The sequence below is a fragment of the Citrus sinensis genome, chromosome 5 (genome assembly GCF_022201045.2).
Source record: "Citrus sinensis cultivar Valencia sweet orange chromosome 5, DVS_A1.0, whole genome shotgun sequence".
NCBI lineage: Eukaryota > Viridiplantae > Streptophyta > Magnoliopsida > Sapindales > Rutaceae > Citrus > Citrus sinensis.
The window spans coordinates 34083917-34103253 of record NC_068560.1 but is presented as its reverse complement, the minus strand read 5'-3'; the positions used below and the strand labels follow the sequence as shown (position 1 = coordinate 34103253).

At 33.0% G+C, this 19337-nt stretch overlaps 3 protein-coding genes across 7 annotated transcripts; 2 read left to right on the top strand and 1 right to left on the bottom strand.

The window, feature by feature from the left end:
* The first annotated feature begins 432 nt into the window (after positions 1-432).
* On the top strand, positions 433-3983 carry LOC102625994 (uncharacterized). Its single transcript, XM_052440974.1, has 6 exons — positions 433-620; positions 1389-1474; positions 1896-2891; positions 2983-3204; positions 3276-3400; positions 3527-3983. The coding sequence occupies exons 1-6, from the start codon at positions 618-620 to the stop codon at positions 3742-3744; spliced, it is 1650 nt and encodes a 549-aa protein (XP_052296934.1). The 5' UTR covers positions 433-617; the 3' UTR covers positions 3745-3983.
* A 314-nt stretch (positions 3984-4297) lies between these two features.
* On the top strand, positions 4298-8645 carry LOC102625255 (protein FAR-RED IMPAIRED RESPONSE 1-like). 5 transcript variants are annotated; one of them, XR_370176.4, is made up of 6 exons: positions 4298-4737; positions 4943-5008; positions 5089-7158; positions 7307-7352; positions 8194-8391; positions 8484-8645. XR_370176.4 is itself a non-coding variant. In XM_015528648.3 (6 exons), the coding sequence occupies exons 3-4, from the start codon at positions 5091-5093 to the stop codon at positions 7155-7157; spliced, it is 1926 nt and encodes a 641-aa protein (XP_015384134.2). In that variant the 5' UTR covers positions 4298-4737; positions 4943-5008; positions 5089-5090; the 3' UTR covers position 7158; positions 7307-7352; positions 8194-8645. The 5 variants fall into 5 exon arrangements, 4 of the variants coding, with proteins under 4 accessions (XP_015384134.2, XP_024951782.2, XP_006472948.2 ...); XM_015528648.3 differs by having other exon boundaries at positions 5089-6687; positions 6829-7158; positions 8194-8645; XM_025096014.2 differs by having other exon boundaries at positions 5097-7158; positions 8194-8645.
* A 2720-nt stretch (positions 8646-11365) lies between these two features.
* LOC102624969 (nuclear speckle RNA-binding protein B) lies at positions 11366-12961 on the bottom strand. Its single transcript, XM_006472884.4, has one exon. It carries the CDS (start codon positions 12730-12732, stop codon positions 11893-11895), a length of 840 nt encoding a protein of 279 aa, XP_006472947.2. The 5' UTR covers positions 12733-12961; the 3' UTR covers positions 11366-11892.
* Positions 12962-19337: the final 6376 nt, after the last annotated feature.

Here is a 19337-nt window from a genome sequence, read left to right as displayed (position 1 = left end):
AATATTTACCTCTTTAATTTTGTTAGTCCTTACTCCGTCCGCATATCCGTAACAAACGCCCCCATGATAAAAACAGGTTCCACTATTCCCACTAATGACTAATCTCCGCCGACATTTCACACCCACGAAACTCTTTTCTTTACTGGTCCACCGTCCATTTTGAAAATCCGCCGAATTCTTTGAATTACTAAAATAAAAAAAAATTAATATAATAAAAAATATACGGTATTAATATATATATTAATTAATTTATATATAAATAAGTGATGATACAATTATAAATTTTTATATAAATTTATTTTATATAAATTAATGTGGTATTAATTTATTAATTAAATAAAAATATAAAATAATAAAAATAAATCACGTGAGTTAAAAAGTATTTTATTCAACCCTTCAAATTCTCGCACTATTCTCTTGTCGACGGTCGACTACAGACTGGCGCCCATAAAAAGGAAGACTTTTTTTTTTTTGGTTTTAATTTCAAATATAAAGGCACATTATTTCTTTATCTTAAAATAGAAATCCAAAGTGAGTTTGCGAAATCATTAATTTCATACTCAATTGTCTCCAGCAAGTTCATTGTTTAATGGTGGGCACTTCAATTTCTCTCAACTATGGTAAGCTGTTGGTTTCAAAATTTTTATTTTGGGGTTCATGAGTCGGACAAGTTTTTTTGTTGTTGTGTTGTTTTTAGGGAGTTCTTTTTTCATTTTTAAAAAACAATTTTGTTTTGCATGTATGTGAAGGTTTGAATTCTGAAACTGTTGCATGTTTTGGTCCCAAGTTTTGATAGCAAGAAAGAAAGTAAAAGTTCTTTGGAAGTGCTTTTGTAGGAACCGTGATTTTGCAAAGTGCGCGTTTTTTTTTTTTTTTTTAATTTGGAAGTGCTTTTCCCTAATGTACTTGAAAACTCACTTTTCTTAGGATGTTTCCGGCGTGATTTTGTGGGAAGAGCGATTTTGTAAGAGAGAATATTTTCAATATGCACTTCTAGTTTAGCTGTTTGAAGAAACACTTTCGTTAAGGAGTGCTTTGGTTGTGCTTTCATAGGAAGAGTGATTTTGAGGTTAATTGCTTTCTCCATCATTGTTTTCGTCACCAGATATCATACAAGTTTTAGGGCACTTGAAAGCAACTACAAAGCCAAAAAAAAAAAAAAAAAAATAGGGATTTTGACTTGCATCTGCACGAGTTATTCTTCTTCTAATTTTTCCTCGGAATAAAGGGATATAATGTGTGCTGTGGAGTGTCGAAATAGCTTCTTCTGCTGAATAACACTTACATATGTATGCATGTTGAATAGATATACACAAATTTGCAGTACCCACATGTGTGCATAAATATACAGGATTGCAGATCCTAACTCTAAATATTTACTGCCGTAGGTGACTGTTTGTCAGCAATGTGGCGACAAAGGATTCTATGAGGCTTTGATCGGCTGTGAGAAGTGTCAGACCACTGCTGTACATATGTAAGATGCATTCTTTGCAATTTATATGCCTTTCCTTCATAGCTTCAGCTAAATTGCTGCCAATGGTCCTTGGATGCTACAAGGACATCGATTTAGCATTTTATTTTCTTGGTGTTGAAGGATGAAATTCCGCTTCTCTAACTGTATTGTTGCAGAAAATGGATGAATTGAAAAGATTGAAGTGGCATCACAGTTTGAAATCCAATATTTGAAATCGCATGCACGAACTAAATGCTCTTTTGAAATGCTACAGGATGTTTAGTTAATTTGAATTTTTTTAAAAAGGGAAAATATGTGTTTGTTTTGTCATTTGGCTGAAGATTTCTCTCATTTGCCATAAGATGTGTAGTTGGTTATTTTTTTACTCCTTCCTTTCTTTTTTGACTATTTCTAATTCTACTTCTGTTTGTTCCTTCTCCAGCTATTGCTTACCTGTATTGCCTGCATCTTTTGAAGATGATGTGCTTTGGTATTGTGAGGATTGTGAACCAAAGGTTGCAAAACCATCGACTATTGTCAACCCTAGCTCTGTCTTGGGCGGGAGATGTGATTCTGATTCAGAAAACTTAGAAATTGTCCAAGCAACCCAATCTAATTTAAGATTGAAGAAGAATGCTGTCGACAGATTGAGCAAGAATGAGAGGAAAAGAAATGACAGTGGCTCGTTGGCTAAAGCAGAGGTGCAGAAATCTGGAAATAGCTCCTCATATCTTCTTCAAGTGCATCACAGTAACAATCATGAAAAAGATAAGAAATGTGGGAGACGGGGAGAACTGGATGGGAGAAGCATTTATGCAGAAGCTGAATCAGTTAAAACAAAAACCTCTCTGGCTACTGGTGGTGACTCCAATAGTAACCCACAATACAGTCGTGAGTTGCTTTGCAATGAAAGTGATAAAAACTATGAGAAGCTTGGAAGGCAGATTGGGTTAGATGGGAGCAGCTTTAACGATGAGGCTGAATCCTTTAGAACTAGAACCTCCCAAGTAGTAACCAATGACCCTCCATATACCCGTGAATGCAGTTCTAACGCCCATAAAGTGGTTGTTATCGAGGTGCATTCTATGGGGAATGATAAAAAGGGATATCAATTCAGAAGACAGAGGGAACTGGTTAAGAACAGCTCTGATACAGGGACGAAATCGTTGAAAAACTCTCTGGTTACTACTAGTCACTCTTTTAGTATCCCAAAACACAGTTCTAATGTCTCTGAAAAATCAATTTTTGAGGTGCAATTCAAGGAGGATGCTGTAAAAGATTTGAGTCCTATAAGATGGAGTGGTTTGAACGGGGGCAGCTCTACTGAAGAGTCTGAATCTTCCAAAAAAGAAACCTCTTTGATAGCCTCCAGCCGGCCTTCAAATATCCCTGAACACTGTTTTGTCCCTGCACAGCCGATAATTGAACCAATTTGGAAGTAAGGCTTATATGTAAATTTTCATTTTTTTCTGAGTGTAATTATTATTCATGCAGATAATGATTTGTGAGCTGGTTTGTGTCATTAACAGAGGGAATTTGCGCCTTAGCAGTGATAAGTACAGTTCTATTGAAGGGCTCGTAGCCCATTTGTCTACCTCAGCATGCTCTAAAGTGTTTCAGGAGGCAAAACTGTTACCACAATTGCTCTGCCCTGAATTACTTCCGAGGTCTAATGCATGGCCGAAAAGTTTCCACAAATGGGGGCCAAGTGATGACAACATTGCTCTTTATTTGTTTCCAAATAATGAGAGGTAAGGGTTTAGAAAATGTTACATCAGGTATCTGATTTGACCACATTTAAATGTGTCTTCTTTCATTGCAGATCTGAAAAGGTTTATGATAGTTTAGTGCATGACATGATCAGCCACGACGTTGCCCTTAGAGCTGTTGTCAAAAATGCCGCACTCTTACTTTTCACTTCTAATTTACTGCCTTTCCAGTTCTGGAGTGAGTAGAATATCTTTGTTTCTTGAAAATATCTTTTTGCCCCTTTTGTATCTCAATTAAAAGCCTTTAGTCTTCCTTTTTACACGAACTTAACTCATTTGATTTCCTGAAAACTTTGATTTGCAGGGTTTCAGTCCAAGTTTTATTTATGGGGCGTATTCAGGGCGAAACAAGCTTCACAGAGTCAAACGTTAGCTGTAGATTCAGTGAATGCAATATCAATATCTAAGCCAAATGGCCTTGTGAAAGCCTTGACCCAGTATCCACAGAGCCCTGCAAGTCCTTTGAGTAATAGTGGTAGTCATGGATCTGGATCTGTACATTCTTGCCAATCCATGTTATGATTTCTCTACGTGAATCTGTACAGCAGCCTTATACTTTTTGCGGTGCAAATTTTTTGGTAGCTGGCTTCGATAAGAAATGGCCAGCAGTATGTTTTAGCTGTTCCTCTTGATCAGGAGGATATGACAGCGGAAGTTGGATGTTGATTATTTTGGAAAGTAGATGGGAGGCATTGCAAATTTACAGTCTTTTGGTTTACTTTATGCAGGCAATGCATTTTGTGAAGTAAAAATGAAAGAAAGACCAAAAAAAAAAAAAAAAAAAAAAGTGTCTAGTTTCTTGTTGGGACCGGAGAAAAATCAATTCTCTTAAAGAAAATTTCTTGGAGAATAACTTTCATTTGTTATTATTATTTCATTCATTGCGAGACCATGTTGAGTGCTGTTGAAGTACTGAAAGTTTTAACTGAAAGTGAAATTGCTTGTATATTCAACTTGGCTACAATGATTGGTTTTATTGTATGATATGAATGAAGTTCAGTTATTCTTCAAATATCGAACTAGGCTTCAAGCAATTCCCCGAAGCCTTTCGTTTGACGAGGATCACAATGCATTTTTGCCCCTTTAACATTGCTTTTACCAATAGATACTGATGTTGTAAGAAAAGACTCGGAAGAGTTTTACGGTTTTGGCGATTTTTTTTTTTTTTGAAAATTGAAAAACATTAATTTCCTTTTTAAAGTTGTGATTTAAAGTTTATTCTTCCAACAATAGCGCGGGTTGCAAAATTATACAAAAGTGCAAATAAAAACGCAGATTTTTTATAAAATAAAAATAATAAATGGAATTTACAATTTGCGTGGGAAAGGTTATCAGTCAAATAGAACGTAGCATTTTTTTTTTCTCTGTGTTTTGTGATTTCAAAGAAAAAAATCAAAAAGAAAAACAGAAACAGAAACCAAAATCCCTAGATATCAACCTCTCTTTCTCTGTCCCCAGAGCCAGCAGAATAGCAGGGCCTGAGAGTCACTACCTTCACTTCAATTCCAGCTTAAGGTAGTGTGTTTCTTCTGTAATTTTTACTTCCACTGTCCCACTTTGTCAAATTTGTACATTGTGCTTCATTTTTTTTCAGTTGTTGGTTATTTTTTCTGGGTTACTTTTTAGTAGTGGGTACTGATTTGTGGCGAATGTAACTGGAAACGTAATTGTAATTTGGTGCTGAAAACTGAAACTTTTTTTTTTTTAAATATTTGTCTAGCTTCGGCATTGCATCTTCTTCAAAATTAAATCTTCAGCCCCGTCCGTGGAAGCCACGGCGCAGCAGGTTATCTATCCGAAATGCTTATTTATTTTTGTAATAAATTGTAATTATTTATTCTTATTATGACTGATATTATTGCGTAGAAATGAAGGATTTGGAAAAAGAAGGGCTGGTGATATTAAAGGACGATGGTTTAGAGGGAAATGTTGATGAATTTGAGAATGTTGAAGATGTGGAGAAAAGGGTGGATGAGCCAGCGTTCGGGATTTCGTTTGATAGTGCTGATGAAATGTTTACATATTACAAAGCCTACGGTAAACAAAAGGGGTTTCCAGTGAAGCGGAGAACTAGTAAGAAAGGAAGTGATGGGATTTTAAGATATGTAACTTTTGCTTGTGGGAGAAGCGGCACTTCAAGAAGCAATCCTAGTAATTTCTCAAGGTCGCAAACTAACGCAAAAACTGGTTGCAATGCTAAAGTTGGAGGATGTCTAGATGAAGATGGAAAATGGCAAGTTCGAACTTTAATCCTTGAACACAACCATGGATTAAATCCTGGCAAGTCCATGTATTTCCGATGCAACCGCAACAGCAGTTCACATGTAAAGAGACAACTTGAAACAAATGATCGAGCAGGGAAAAAAGTTGCCAAAAATTTCAATTCATTTGTTGTTGAAGCTGCTGAACATGATGATGTCTCATTCTTAGAAAGTGATCATGGTAATTATATTAACAAAATAAGGCGGTTGCAGCTTGGGGAAGAAGATGCCAATGCAATTCAACGATATTTTTTTAAAATGCAAGCAAAATATGAAGGTTTTTTCTTTAGTATGGACTTAGATGAGGAGGGTCAGCTGAAAAATGTCTTTTGGGCAGATCCAAGGAGTAGGGCAGCTTACAATGATTTTGGAGATATTATTTATTTTGACACTACATATTTGACAAACAACTATGATTTGCCATTTGTTCCTTTTATAGGAGTTAATCATCATGGTCAGTCTATTTTGTTAGGTTGTGGATTAGTTTCATGTGAGGACATTGAAACATTTACGTGGTTATTTCGAACGTGGCTATCTTGCATGTCCAGTTCTGCACCCATTGGAATAATTACAGACCAAGACAAAGCACTCAAAAAAGCAATTGAGATAGTATTCCCTAATACCAGGCATAGGTGGTGTTTGTGGCACATATTTAAGAAGGTGCCTGAGAAGCTGGGGTTCTATCAACAATATCATGCCATCACTTATTTATTGCATTGTGCTGTTTATGATTCGCAGAGCCCAGCTGTATTTGAAGAAACTTGGAATGTCATGATTATGAAATATGATTTGGCTAATGATGAATGGTTAAGTGAGTTATTTGATGAAAGGCATCGTTGGGTTCCATGTTTTGTGAAAAGTAGTTTTTGGGCGGGAATGTCAGCCACTCAACGTAACGAGAGTGTGGATGTTGTTTTTGATGGGTATGTTGACTCAAAAACGACTTGGAAGCAATTTGTGGAGCAATATGGTAATGTATTAAGAAGTCAAGTTGAAAGAGAATATCAAGCAGATGTAAAGTCTTTTTACCCACCACTTCCACGTGTAACAGCTTTTAAGATGGAGGAGCAAATTCAAGAGGTGTACACCATGTCCAAGTTTCAAGAATTTCAGCAAGAGTTATTTGGAAAGTTGTATTGCGATATACTTAAGTTTGTGGGATCAGAATATGAAGTTGGTGAGCATGTCAACATTGAAGGAAAGGGTAAAAGAATAACTTTCAAAGTTCTTTTTGAAAAAGATGACTGTGTAGTTAGCTGTAGTTGTTCAAGGTTTCAATTTAGAGGAATTCTATGCAGACATGCCATTCAAGTGCTGATGCGCAATGACATTTTTTTACTTCCAGAGAAGTACATCCTTCAAAGATGGAGGAAAGATGTGCAGAGATGTCATAGTAGAGTGAAAATCAATTATGATGTGTGGAATTCCACTACTGAACAAGTGCGATATGAAAAAATGTGTGATGCTTTTGCTGAAGTTGCTGACATGGCTGCAGATGATGTAGGAAGTTATAAACTTGTTTTGGATTGGATTGAGAATGTGAAAAAGGAGTTGCCAAAGAAAACAGATTGTGGGGGTAGCCAGCCAACTACTACTGGGCAAGGAAGTTGTAGCAACAATGTGGGAAGTACAACAAATGAGGCTGAAAGCATGCATGATCAAGTACCAATCTGAGGTAAAGGCTGTCCGCCTTTTGGTCGTATTTAACTATTTATCTTTTCTAAAGTTATTAAGTTAGAAAACAATTTATCTTTTCTAAAGTTATTAAGTTAGAAATCCAAAGTTGGTTCATTAATTCATTGTTTTCAATTCAATTTCAACAGAAAGCTCATTCCTTTACAGTGGACACCTCACCTTCTCTCAGTAACGGTAGGCTTTCCTATTCAATTTGTTTTTGCTTTTATTTTTTTATTAAACTTTGTTGTTATATTGATTTTCTTGATTCATATTTTAGGTTTTGCATGAGTGGTTAGGTTCGAAGGAAAACAATTTGCTGGAAAAAAAGGCACTTTTGAATTGCTTTGTTAAAATGCAATATAATTGCTACCCTTTTCGTTTATTCAAAAAGCACTCTTGTGACTTGAGCTAAACACAGTGCAATACGTATAGAAGTGCTTTCAACTGTTGTAAGCATTTTTTGACAATCTTAAAAGCACTTCCAAACACATTGTATAGTGGATTCGAGCTTAGTGGATTCGAGCTTAAGCAGTACTTTGAATGGTGTAATAAGAATTTTTAGGTTAGGCATTGCATGCAAGTTTGGCCAAGTTGTTTTTCACTTCATTGAATTTGAGTACTAAGTTGAGTTTAAATTTTCTGGTGCTTTTGAGAGCTTGAATGCCAATTTTAGTAGATGAAAAGGAGAAACAGACTGGGATACTGGTTACTTGGGTTTGTTTGTTAAAACTTGTGATTTCAGCAGTTGCACATTCTTTCAGAGTTATCATGGTGTCTGAATTATTCTCATTCTTATTTGAATATATTGAAAATAATGGAAGCCCCGTATTCTCTTGTCTCCCACTGAACGTCCTATTTAGATTGAATTGTGAAAAAGAAACAACTATAAGTAGCCTGGAAGACAGACTTTGTAGGATGGTAGCAGCTCCAATGAGGTGGCTGAATCATTTAAAACTAGAACCCAGTAGTAACCAAGACCCTCTAAAATACCCCACGATGTCAGTGCGGTTCTAATAAAATTTCCATTCTGTAGGTGCATTGCAATGGAAATTGTGGAAATTATGCGGAGCGTCATCAATTCAGAAGACATAGGAACCTGACTAGGAACAGCTACAATGCCGAGATTGAATTTCTGTGCCAAAATCATTTGTGTTTTTGATGTTTGAGGCTGATATGATGGAGGGGTTCAGATGTGAGCAGTCTCTTTTGTCCAGTATTTTGAACCAATCTGGTATTAAGACTATTATGTATATGTATATTTTCGTACCTGGAAATTTGCATGTCGTATCTTTCTTATATGTGCTGAATAATTCGATGATGTAGATGAGGGGGCTTTGTCGACTCTGGTGAAATCTGGGCCGTCCCTTGAAACGGGCTGGGATAGCGGCATTTGCTTTTGCGTGTGAAATGTAAATTGTGTAGTTTCGGCTGTGTGGACAATGGGCTCAAATTATATAAAGTGAAAATTAGTACTTTCGGCTGGCAGCATTTGAGTTTTGAACGCATGCTCTCGCACACTCTCAGTCGTTTTCAACTTGGACAAAAATCAGTTATTCTTAATTCATAAATTTACCAGTACTAATTTTTTTTTTTTTTTAAATTCCAAAATTAACTTTTACACTTAATATCTCTATTACATAAATAAATATTAATGTATAATTATTTATTAAATAAAATGGGCTAACACATACGTCAGCTGGTTGTTGTTAATTGTTTGTTTTTGTGGAATGACATTCTTTTGTTTCGGATTAATTTGGCCTCTTTTTTTTTTTTTTTTTTTCTAATTTCTCTCTAGAACCCCTGTTCAGCAACTATAAATCCATAAATTACCTTAAGATTTTATAATAAATTTGCATAGTTAATTGTCCGGTATGCAGATGCTTTCTGCTTATTATGAACATCAGTATTAAGCCAAGTACTGGAAATTGTGGGTGGGTACATCGAATCATGATTAGATTTGTTTTATTATACTGTGCTTTTCTTTTTGATACATCAGTTCGTGTGTCAAATATTAATCTATCGTTTTTCCGAACTTTTTATCTTTTCCACAATTCTTAGCCAATTGTTCTAATATTAAGTATTAACCTAGTCTAAATGCATTAGCGTATAACTTGAATGTTTCATAGTCTCAAATTATTATATTAATCAAGTTGAACCGACAAAAATCTAACTTTCTATGTCAATGCTATACTACAAAACAATTGATTATTATGATAATGTTAATTTGATGTTGTATGTACAGCCTTTTTTTTCTTATTGAACGTGCTTTTTCTTAACTGCTCCCAGGTTGCTTTTACAATGGAGCATCGATATATAATATTTTAATGAAACATTTATCAAGTTTCGGAATTCTAATCAAAATTTTGACTTTGTGATCAAGAAGAGTTGTGTCTCATCAGATTCCAAAGATTCATGGCAATGATGCTTCCATCTAAATGGTAATCTTTGCTTTGATTGAAGGTGAATACAAAATCGATTGTTTCACTGTTGAAAAATAAGAAAATAATATAAGTGAGAATATAGTGTATGGTGAATAAATCCTAATAATTTTCGACTTCATAAGGCCATATTATGTTCGTGATGGATTAGTTATAACTTTCGAGTTAAGAAGGTCTGGAAGAATTTAGATTCAACTGATTTGATTCTGTGATTACATTTAACTTAGTGAGTACAAATTTATATCTCATTTCAGTTCCTTTATTATTATTATTATTATTATTATCATCATCATCATCATCATCATCATCATCATCATGCCTATGATAGAGTATAGTTGAAACATTATAGTTGTAAGATAAAGTATCGTACATATATTGTAATTCTTGTGGTTAATGAAATAGATCTATTTTGGCCTGTGGTTTGTAGAATCGATATATGTTATATGCAAAATATTCTAGTGATTTTAAACTATGCCACAATTAATATAGGGTTACAAAGTAAGAAAGTTTGAATAGAAATTTGCTCTTATCCTTTTTCTAAGCTTAAATTTGCTGTTTGTTGCTTTGTTTTGTTTCGCTTAACTTATTATTTTTGTCAAACAGAATCTCAAAGATTAATTATAGGGTTCTTCCAGCTCAATTGAGTTGGGTATAGAGGATTTGGAAAACTTTTGAGTAATTAAATAAAACTGTTGAAGCCGGCATTAATCATTGTTCAGAAACTTGTTTTATACCTACTTGAATCTATTTAATAAAGGGAAAGTTGACAATTCTCCACATATTTTAAATTAATATATGTCACTTATTTCCCTACTTTTTTCACTATATTCAAAAATCTATTTCATACTAAAAATTTTAAGGGAAAAGAAGGATAAATAGATAATTTACTTGATAATTTATTTTGCGAATATAAAATATATATTTTTCAATAAGAAAATGTTTAAAAATTATAAAAATACAAGAAAAATATCTTATTGTTAATTTTTTATTCACATCGAAACATATATTTCTTATTTCAGTATTTAAATTTTTTATTTACATTTTTATTTATATGTTGTTAGGGGATTACTGATTATTATGAAAACAGTAAGGGAGTATATTAAATTTAGCAGGGAGAAATCAACAGTCTCCCTTTAACAAATGTCATCATTGGCCGATAATGGTTTTGTGTTATGATTGTCCAAAAATTTAGGATAAAAATTTTTAACAAGTGAAGATGTACTACCAATCTACCACTACCATTCTCTTCAACTTCAGCTGATTTACTACCAATCTACCACTACCATTCCCTTCAACTTCAGCTGATTTACAATTAGTCCAAGCGATCTTCACTACAATAGTCTAATAAGTATGTTGTTGAAATGAATCAAGGTTTTCTCATAATTTGAAATTCTTCTAAACAAATTAATTTAATGATATGAGCATCTCCTGAGAAAAAAAGGGGGAAAAAACAAGATTATAGCTAGTTATTGTAATCTAGTTTAAATATGCATTTATAAAGTGCGAAGATTTGCACTAAATAATCATTAACAAAATTTTCAAGTAAATTCTAAAAATTAAACTATATATTTTCAGCTATATCGATTAGAAACTTGTTATTTTCTTAAATAATCACCATTTTATATGGCTGATCATTGTGCTTGTATTTACTTTTGGACGATGCTATACATATATAGTTAAGATACTTTTTCAATCTTAATCCCACTAATACAAATATTTTAGGTTAAAAATTGAATAAGACTATAATCTATAAAAAGGGGTAAAAGAAATCCAAATTCGACGTTCCAAATAAGCTTAACTTGTTAAACATTTATAAGGCCCACAAGAGTACAATATCCGTGCAAGAAAATATAAACGAAAGCAGAAATATAACGTTAATTAATATCATCGCTAACTTGTTAATTAAAAGCTACAGCTATATATGTATATGACAAAAACAAAAAAAATTGTATAGAAAAATAGTTGAATGAATTAACATATCGTATTTGACCTAAACTTCCGATTTGACCTAAACTTCCCTGTCGTATGGCCTACCAAATTTAAAAATATTAAAAAGATAAAAGCCATTAAGAAGTCTCCAATGTGGTAACCCACCAAAATTAATAGCATCAAAATTCCACTTCAGTCCTTTTGTATCCTCTTCGTCGTCGATAGAAAAGACAGTACACATAATATCAAACAAAGAAAATCTCTAATTTTCATCTCCACAACCCTAAAATCCAAGTAGAAAACAAAATAATAATAATAATAAATCAATTTGTGGTGTAGTCCTAGAAAACAAAAAACAAAAAAATTCAGAAATCAAAGAAATTATTGAAAAGGTCTATAGGTGGAGTAGGGGATGTTATATGAGGTGAAATATTAAAACCTGAGGGACTAGGCATGAAACTACCCTCAATAAAATTCTTGTTACCGTGGAGCACGGGACTCAAATCATATAAGAAACTGAAGGAATTCGGATCGGAAGGTGGAGAAAAGAAGCTCGGTGGTATCATGGGCAGTGAAGTGGGCCCCGGCGACAAGATCCCTGGAAACAAACTTGATCTTTCTATGTTATGATCCATTTCTATCCCCTCAACAAAACCACCACCCGTAGCCATGTTACTATCATTGTTATTAGTATGACCATGATAATCTTCATTGTGACTGTGACTGTGATTGTGATACTGATGATGACTTTGTATTAATTTCTTGCTCGGCGAATGTTGCTTTGCTTTCTCGATACTCGCATATCTTGCCGCGGGTGAAATCGCACCCGTTGAATCACCCAAAGGATCATATGATGATGACGATGCTACTGTTTTCGATGATGTGAATGACGTCGTAGTAGTAGTAGTAGTAGTAGAAGAAGAAGAAGAGCCAGTGAGACGTTGAACTAGGGTCATGAAGTCATTAGGGTTTGTGTGAATCACCTTGGGCGAGACGGTGTAGATTATGACCGGCTGCCGCGGTGGCGGGGCCGGTGCCTGGTGATGATGATGATGTTGTTGCTGTTGCTGCTGCTGTGACGGCGGTGCCACCGGTGGTTTCTTGATCTTGTACGAATCTTTACGGACTTTTAACGGCGCCGGCCTCGGGCCTTGGAGCTCTCTTCGTGGTGATTTGCTGACCGGAAAATCTGATGATGAGTCCATGTTGAATGTTTAAAGGAGGAAGCGAAAGAAAGAGAAGGAGAAGATGTATTGTTAATGATGACGATGATGAAAATAAACGCATTATTTATTAATGCAATTTTTTTAAAAGCTGAGATTAATGAAATATTTAAAAGAGAGAGAGAGAGAGAGAGTATAAGTCAATGAAAATATAGAGTGATTAATTTAATAATTTGATGAATGAATGAAAGAAAATTGTGAGGGAAAAAAAAAGAAAGAAAGATGATTTGGTAAAAATTGGCTACTTGTATGTGGAATTAACGGATATCTAATAAATAGTTGGTTTTTCTTTTTCTTTTTTTTTTTTAAGATTTCGTGATGTTATTAATGTTTGAACTTGTCTTTAGTCTTTATGGCTTTGGAGTTTGGCCCTTCGCTTGGCAAGTGGAAGAGGTCGTGTGTGCCACGTCACTATGGTTGATGATTGCGTAGCGTGTCCATGTCAGCCTTATTTTATCTTTTCCCTATTGTTAAATTGATGGATAAAATTTAATTGAACTACTTTCTTGACCTTTTTTCGGTGTTTGGTTTTTGTAAATTGGATTTCCATTCTACATATGACCTAAATAGGTGGAGTTCAATTGTTTGTTCATCATTACTAAAATTATAATGCGGTACTTAAAACAATAAAAATTAAACAAACTACCTCCGTTTATCTCACTTAATATTTTACATTTTTTTTTAAAGAATTTAGATGAATAACAATGATTATGAAATTGGTCAGAAATCTCTTCCGAATTTCCGGATTATCACAAATAAGTCGTCATTAGTACTTGTCAAGTCCTCGTTAAAGGAAAATTAAATAGGGTGCGATTTCTATATCAATTGAAAATATAAAAATTGATGTATAAATTGCGAAGAGTAGTGTGTGTACATATTCTTTAAAGGGTAATTTTTAAAAACCTCCCCTGAGGTTTGGGCTTGTTGCAAGTAGATGGCGAGAATTAATTTATTTGTAAAAAAACCCCCTACCGTCAGTTAAGTTTAACATTGACCGTTAGTTGACCGTGCAAAGACAATATTACCCTTAACAATAGTTTATAAACGAAAATAACTAAAAAAAAAAACCAAAATTATTAGCTATTTTACACTTTTTAAATTATTGATATTTTCTTAAAGTTCTTATAAAAAATTAAAAAATCCTCTTTAAATTATTGATATTTCCTTAAAATTCCTATAAGAAAGATAAAATTAAAAATTTAAAAATGAAATAGTTATAATCTTTACCTATGATATTGTAAATTTTTAGAATTGACAAGGATAAAATTGTCAAAAAATAGGGTTTGTGCTTTTTGCACCAATAATTTTGGTTTTTTTTTAGTTATTTTCGTTTACAAACTATTGTTGAGGGTAATATTGTCTTTGCACGGTCAACTAACGGTCAATGTTAAACTTAACTGACAGTAGGGGGTTTTTTACAAATAAATCAATTCTCGCCATCTACTTGCAACAAACCCAAACCTCAGGGGAGGTTTTTAAAAATTACCTATTCTTTAAAAAGGAAAAAAAAAAAAAAAAAGAGAGAGAGAGAGAGAAATAATGTGTGTTTGCGCACAAGCTAATCGTGGGATCACGTGGAACAATTTGGAGTACGCAATCGAAATAGAGGTTCATTTGTCACAACAGTTAATATAGACTATCAAGTCGTGACAGGAATTAGTCCATTTGTGCAGCCACATGACAACATTTAAAGTCGTCCCACTGCAACCAAATAAAATTAGGTGTGGGACAGTCAATTAAATTATGTCCACTGTTTTTTATTTTTTATTATTCATAGTCTATAATTAAGTTTTAGAATAAATATGTGACTAGATTTTATTTGACAAAGAAATTGTGTATGCAACTATGACATCTAACTATCTCTACCATTTCCAAACCAAAACTTCTATGTCATGTTTAAAACACGAGCAAGGAATTTTAAGTTGGAGAAAGACTTTAGGTAGAATAGAGACACAATATATGAAAAAGTAAATGTATGCGTTATGAGATTTTCCAATACAAGCATATTTGTTGACTCGGTACATCGAAGTCTTACTCTTCGAGTTAAGTCAACGGTGCAAAATTCATGGAATCTGCATTTAATCGTCCGGCTACTGGGCTCTCAAATTGCAAATGAAATATAAAAAGAGATTATTATATTACATTATTAAGTAAGATACATGATTTTTTTACAACCGTCGGATGAAAATCTAATGTGGAAGAATCATATATGTTATATGATCATGTAACATGACTAAAGCCAAGATAAAAAGCTTTGGTTACACATACACATCCAAAAAGAATTTAAAAAAAAATGCCTTCATCGGGCTGGATACAATTAACTGAAATGAGGATATTAAAAAGAACACGTGCTCTATTTAATTGGTAGAGTATTCATGGAGCTTGTGTAATTATATATATACTGTGTTTTTTCAGGTCATTTTTCACATAGTAGAGAGACCATAGAAGGTTTCTATTGTATTCTACTCACTTAATGCATGTATTATATATATGTATGAATTAAATATAACTATAAATTATATGATAATTTTTCAAAACAAATGCATGAATGTCATATAGGTATTCAATGGATGTAATACAATAGAGGTACTCTAAAATATCTCTTTATAGTAGTTTTCGAAGTTAAATTAAATGAAGACCATTATGTTAAGGAAAAATGGTTTTAGGGCAATTAGTATAACTAAATTATTTAAAACTCATAAATTTTATTCAATTTGGGAAATAAAAAGGAAGAAAAAAGGGAAAAATTTTGAAATATTAAACGTACAGGAGGCAGTAACGATGTCTTATTTAACTAGTTCAGCTTGAACAATTCAATATATTGCCAAGTCTCCAATGCTTAATCAGTTGACCTAGTCCGAAGTGGTAGTCAATGGAGTCCGTCATGCAATGAAAATTCATCTTTCAAATTGACTTCAATCGACCTTTTCAAGTTTCAAAGCAGCTTGAACCTTTCTCGTCTTCTGAGGATTTATTTTATGCATGTACATTAATGTTCCAACTGCAACCAGATTAATGGTGCTGTTATTGGTTCAATTTTAACGGGTCCATGTGAACGAACTTGTCTTCTATTAGGTGGTCCTATGCTGGCTTTGATTATTTTATCTGCTTCAGTAGCTTCGAAAATATATGACTGTAGCTGGGTCTCATTTCAGTGGTTATCATTTTTTTTGTTTCGGCAGACCTTCGATTGAAAGAAATCCCTATATTTTAATTTACAAATCAATAAGGTTAGGGATTTTAATTTTTAGATCCCAGTTTATATGGCATTCATCTATTGGATGGTATTTAATTATAATAATTTTACTAGTTATGAAATTTCTTATCCAATAAATAATAAAACATGTAGTTATATAAATTGGAATACCTAACATTATCATTTACATGTGGCTACGGTAACTTCATTCATAAAAATAACATGTGGCAAACTATGTGATTTGGATTTTTGAAATTATTCTGAAAATTTACGGAAATATATGGAAATCTATTTTAATGAATTAGACACACGTTATTTTATCAAATTAATATAAAAAACAATATCAAATGAACCTTCTAAACTTGAGATACTCACGAACGTGACTTCAAAAAAAGAAAAACTAAAAAAGTATGCAAACAAGTTGTAGACGGACCGGTCTGAATAAATAAATAAAAAGAAATTACTTTCCGCAAAATACAACCTGCGACAGCAACCTGCAACAAGTGGAGGTCATGTAACCGTGTAAGTTGTGTTATTTTGTGCGGGTTTTGCTCCAAAGAATTTAGCAGTACTTAGGACGTCAATTTTGATTGTTATTAATTACTACCATTATTGGTTTATTATTAAGTACGTTTAATCTGTTAAGTGCTTAAAATCCGAGTCCAATACATTGTACGAGTATATAATAATATGAATAACGTAACGCAATTTACAGCTTTGCACGATGCAACTGCAAGCTGCTGAGCCCAACTACAAACGCATTGTCAAGCAAGGCACAGGTCTGGCGCCATTCTTGAATTGAATAATGAATATGAACGGAACACATCCAAGTCTAAGCGGAGCAAGTTGGCTTGGCCCATATTAACTGAATTTTATTATTGTTATTATTGTAGTTACTATTTCTCACTTGTATTGTAATGTCGACGACACACGACAAGTGCTGCTGTGTGCCTCAAAACGTGGGGATGTGAACAGTGTACACAAATTTGTCGCCACGTTTTGCTTTTCGGAGATGATCATGTTGCTATCGACAGAGATCGACATGTAAACATTGACTGATTAAGTACGACTTGTGTCTAATTAGCAAAATTCAGCTGCGTACACCCCTCAATGATCTTATTAACATTCAGATTATATATTGTCGGTCACAATTTTTTCTATTTTGAATCTTCACTTTGATACCATAAAAATTATTACTTTTTTTTTTCTTTTCTTTTTCCTTTTTAATATAGTCACTGTATACTTTAATGATGGACTTTCATAAAAGAATGAGGATATCTAAACTTATAAAACTACTTTGTAAATGTTCACTTAATCCTTAGTTTTTGACTTAAGTATTTATTTAATCCTTATATTTTAAAATACTATTGTAATTAATTATATTTTTTTTCCTTTTTCAGGAACACCATTTGCAACAATATTCTTGATATTAATTAATTTATCTATAACAAATTAACCAATAAATATTAGTGTAAAAGAACTAGTACCTTTTGTACCAATGCAACAATCTTGCTAATAATTATTTATAAATAAATTAAGTATTAGCCAACTTAAAATAATGTTTAATACAATTGCAACAATCTTACTAATAATTATTTTATTAAAAATTAATTTGCCAAAATAATCCTAAAAATAAAATAATATAAAATATTTGTGTAGATTTTTACATTAATTTTATGGTTAATTTGATAAATTATCATTTTTTTTATTTCATTAGTATCCCAAAAGAATATTGTTATAAGGATATTATTGTAAAATGAAATAAAAATAATAATGTAGGATTGTGACATATTTAACAGTAGGAGGGTCTTGAGGTTTTTCTTAAATATGAAAACTAAACATATACTTACTTAGATTATAGGGACTAAACGAGTATTTACTCTCTAAATGCTCAAGATATCCTTACTAAATTACTTATGAACAAACAAATTATGTTTAGAGTTTTTTGTTTGAACGTAATTTTAAATATGCCAGAAAAGTTTTCATCAAATACTCATTCTTGAACATCTCTTCTTGCACCATTGTTGAAAGTCAATATCAGTTGCAAAGCTCATCGGTGAATTAAATAACCCCACCTATAAAAAAAAAAGTTATCAAATGAATTTAGAAAAAACTGACGGGCTTCAAGCAGCATTCAAATGGCATTCAGATGAAAAATGAAATTACTATCACCTAATACGATGACAAAACACAAACCACCGAACAAGCCATGAAAAAAATTGAGTCCATATATAGTCTTGGAATATTTCTTGCTCGATCTACATAAAAATGGTATGTATAATTATCAGGAGATAATAAAATTATAACGATCTGAAACCGAAGTGGGTCAAAATACATCTTTTTTTTTGTTTTTATTAAAAAAAAATCATATATGCCTTCTATTAGTTTGTCATATTAATGATCGTTCCCTATTTTAGAAACTAATTGCATTTGAGGGTATCAATGGTGAAGAAAAGAAAGAGTGCTTGCTAATATTATTGCACGTTGAAATTTGTCGCATACGGATTGTTTGGAATTAATTAAACCATCTTGTGAAATTGAGTAAGCGTTTCATAAGCCTCACAGATATATTCTCCTCATGATTTTGAAGTGCCAATCGGAATGTGAGTCCATTACAGTACGTGTAAAGCATTCATTTAATGAATCTAGAAACCCATAAAATAGAAGTCCCAAACAGTTGACGTTACGAGACCTCCAGTGCTGTCAGTACGGGACAACAATGAAATTTATAGAACTTTCCAGCTCTGAACTCGATACCATTGTCGTTGTCGATCCGCTGAAAATTGGGCCAACGATTTTCTGGTTTCCACATTCCCATTTAGAAAGGGCACCGCCCATGTTTTTGTTCCTATCTACATCACAAACCAAATGTTAACCGTCGTTACATATATTTAAACTATAAATTTTCGTATGGTTATGGCATTGTACTTCCTGTTGTCTTCCCATTTGTCTCTCTTTACAAGAAGTCATCGTAGTCGCTGTTTACGGCTAAAACACACCCCACGCCATGTTCGTGGCCACTAATAATTTATTTTGTTTAAAATATATTTTTACCGTGAGAACATATTGACTTCATTCACATTGATATCGATTTTTTAGGTTAATTAACGTGGTATCATTAAGAGTTTCATGTTTGAATTCCCAAGTCGCAATATCAATCGATTTTTATTTCACCGAAATCAAATGACCTCAATATTAATTCCATATTCTCGTAATTGCATTCACCTTATTCTAATTCAGTCTCAAATATTGGCAGACCCAATTGAGACTTAGGCCGGGCTTGACCCCCTTTTGAGCTATTATTTTTTTTTTAAATGTACAATAAGTCTTTTTTAAAAAAATTTAATAAAAAGAATTTGAACGTGTTTTTTATATAACAAAATACTCATAA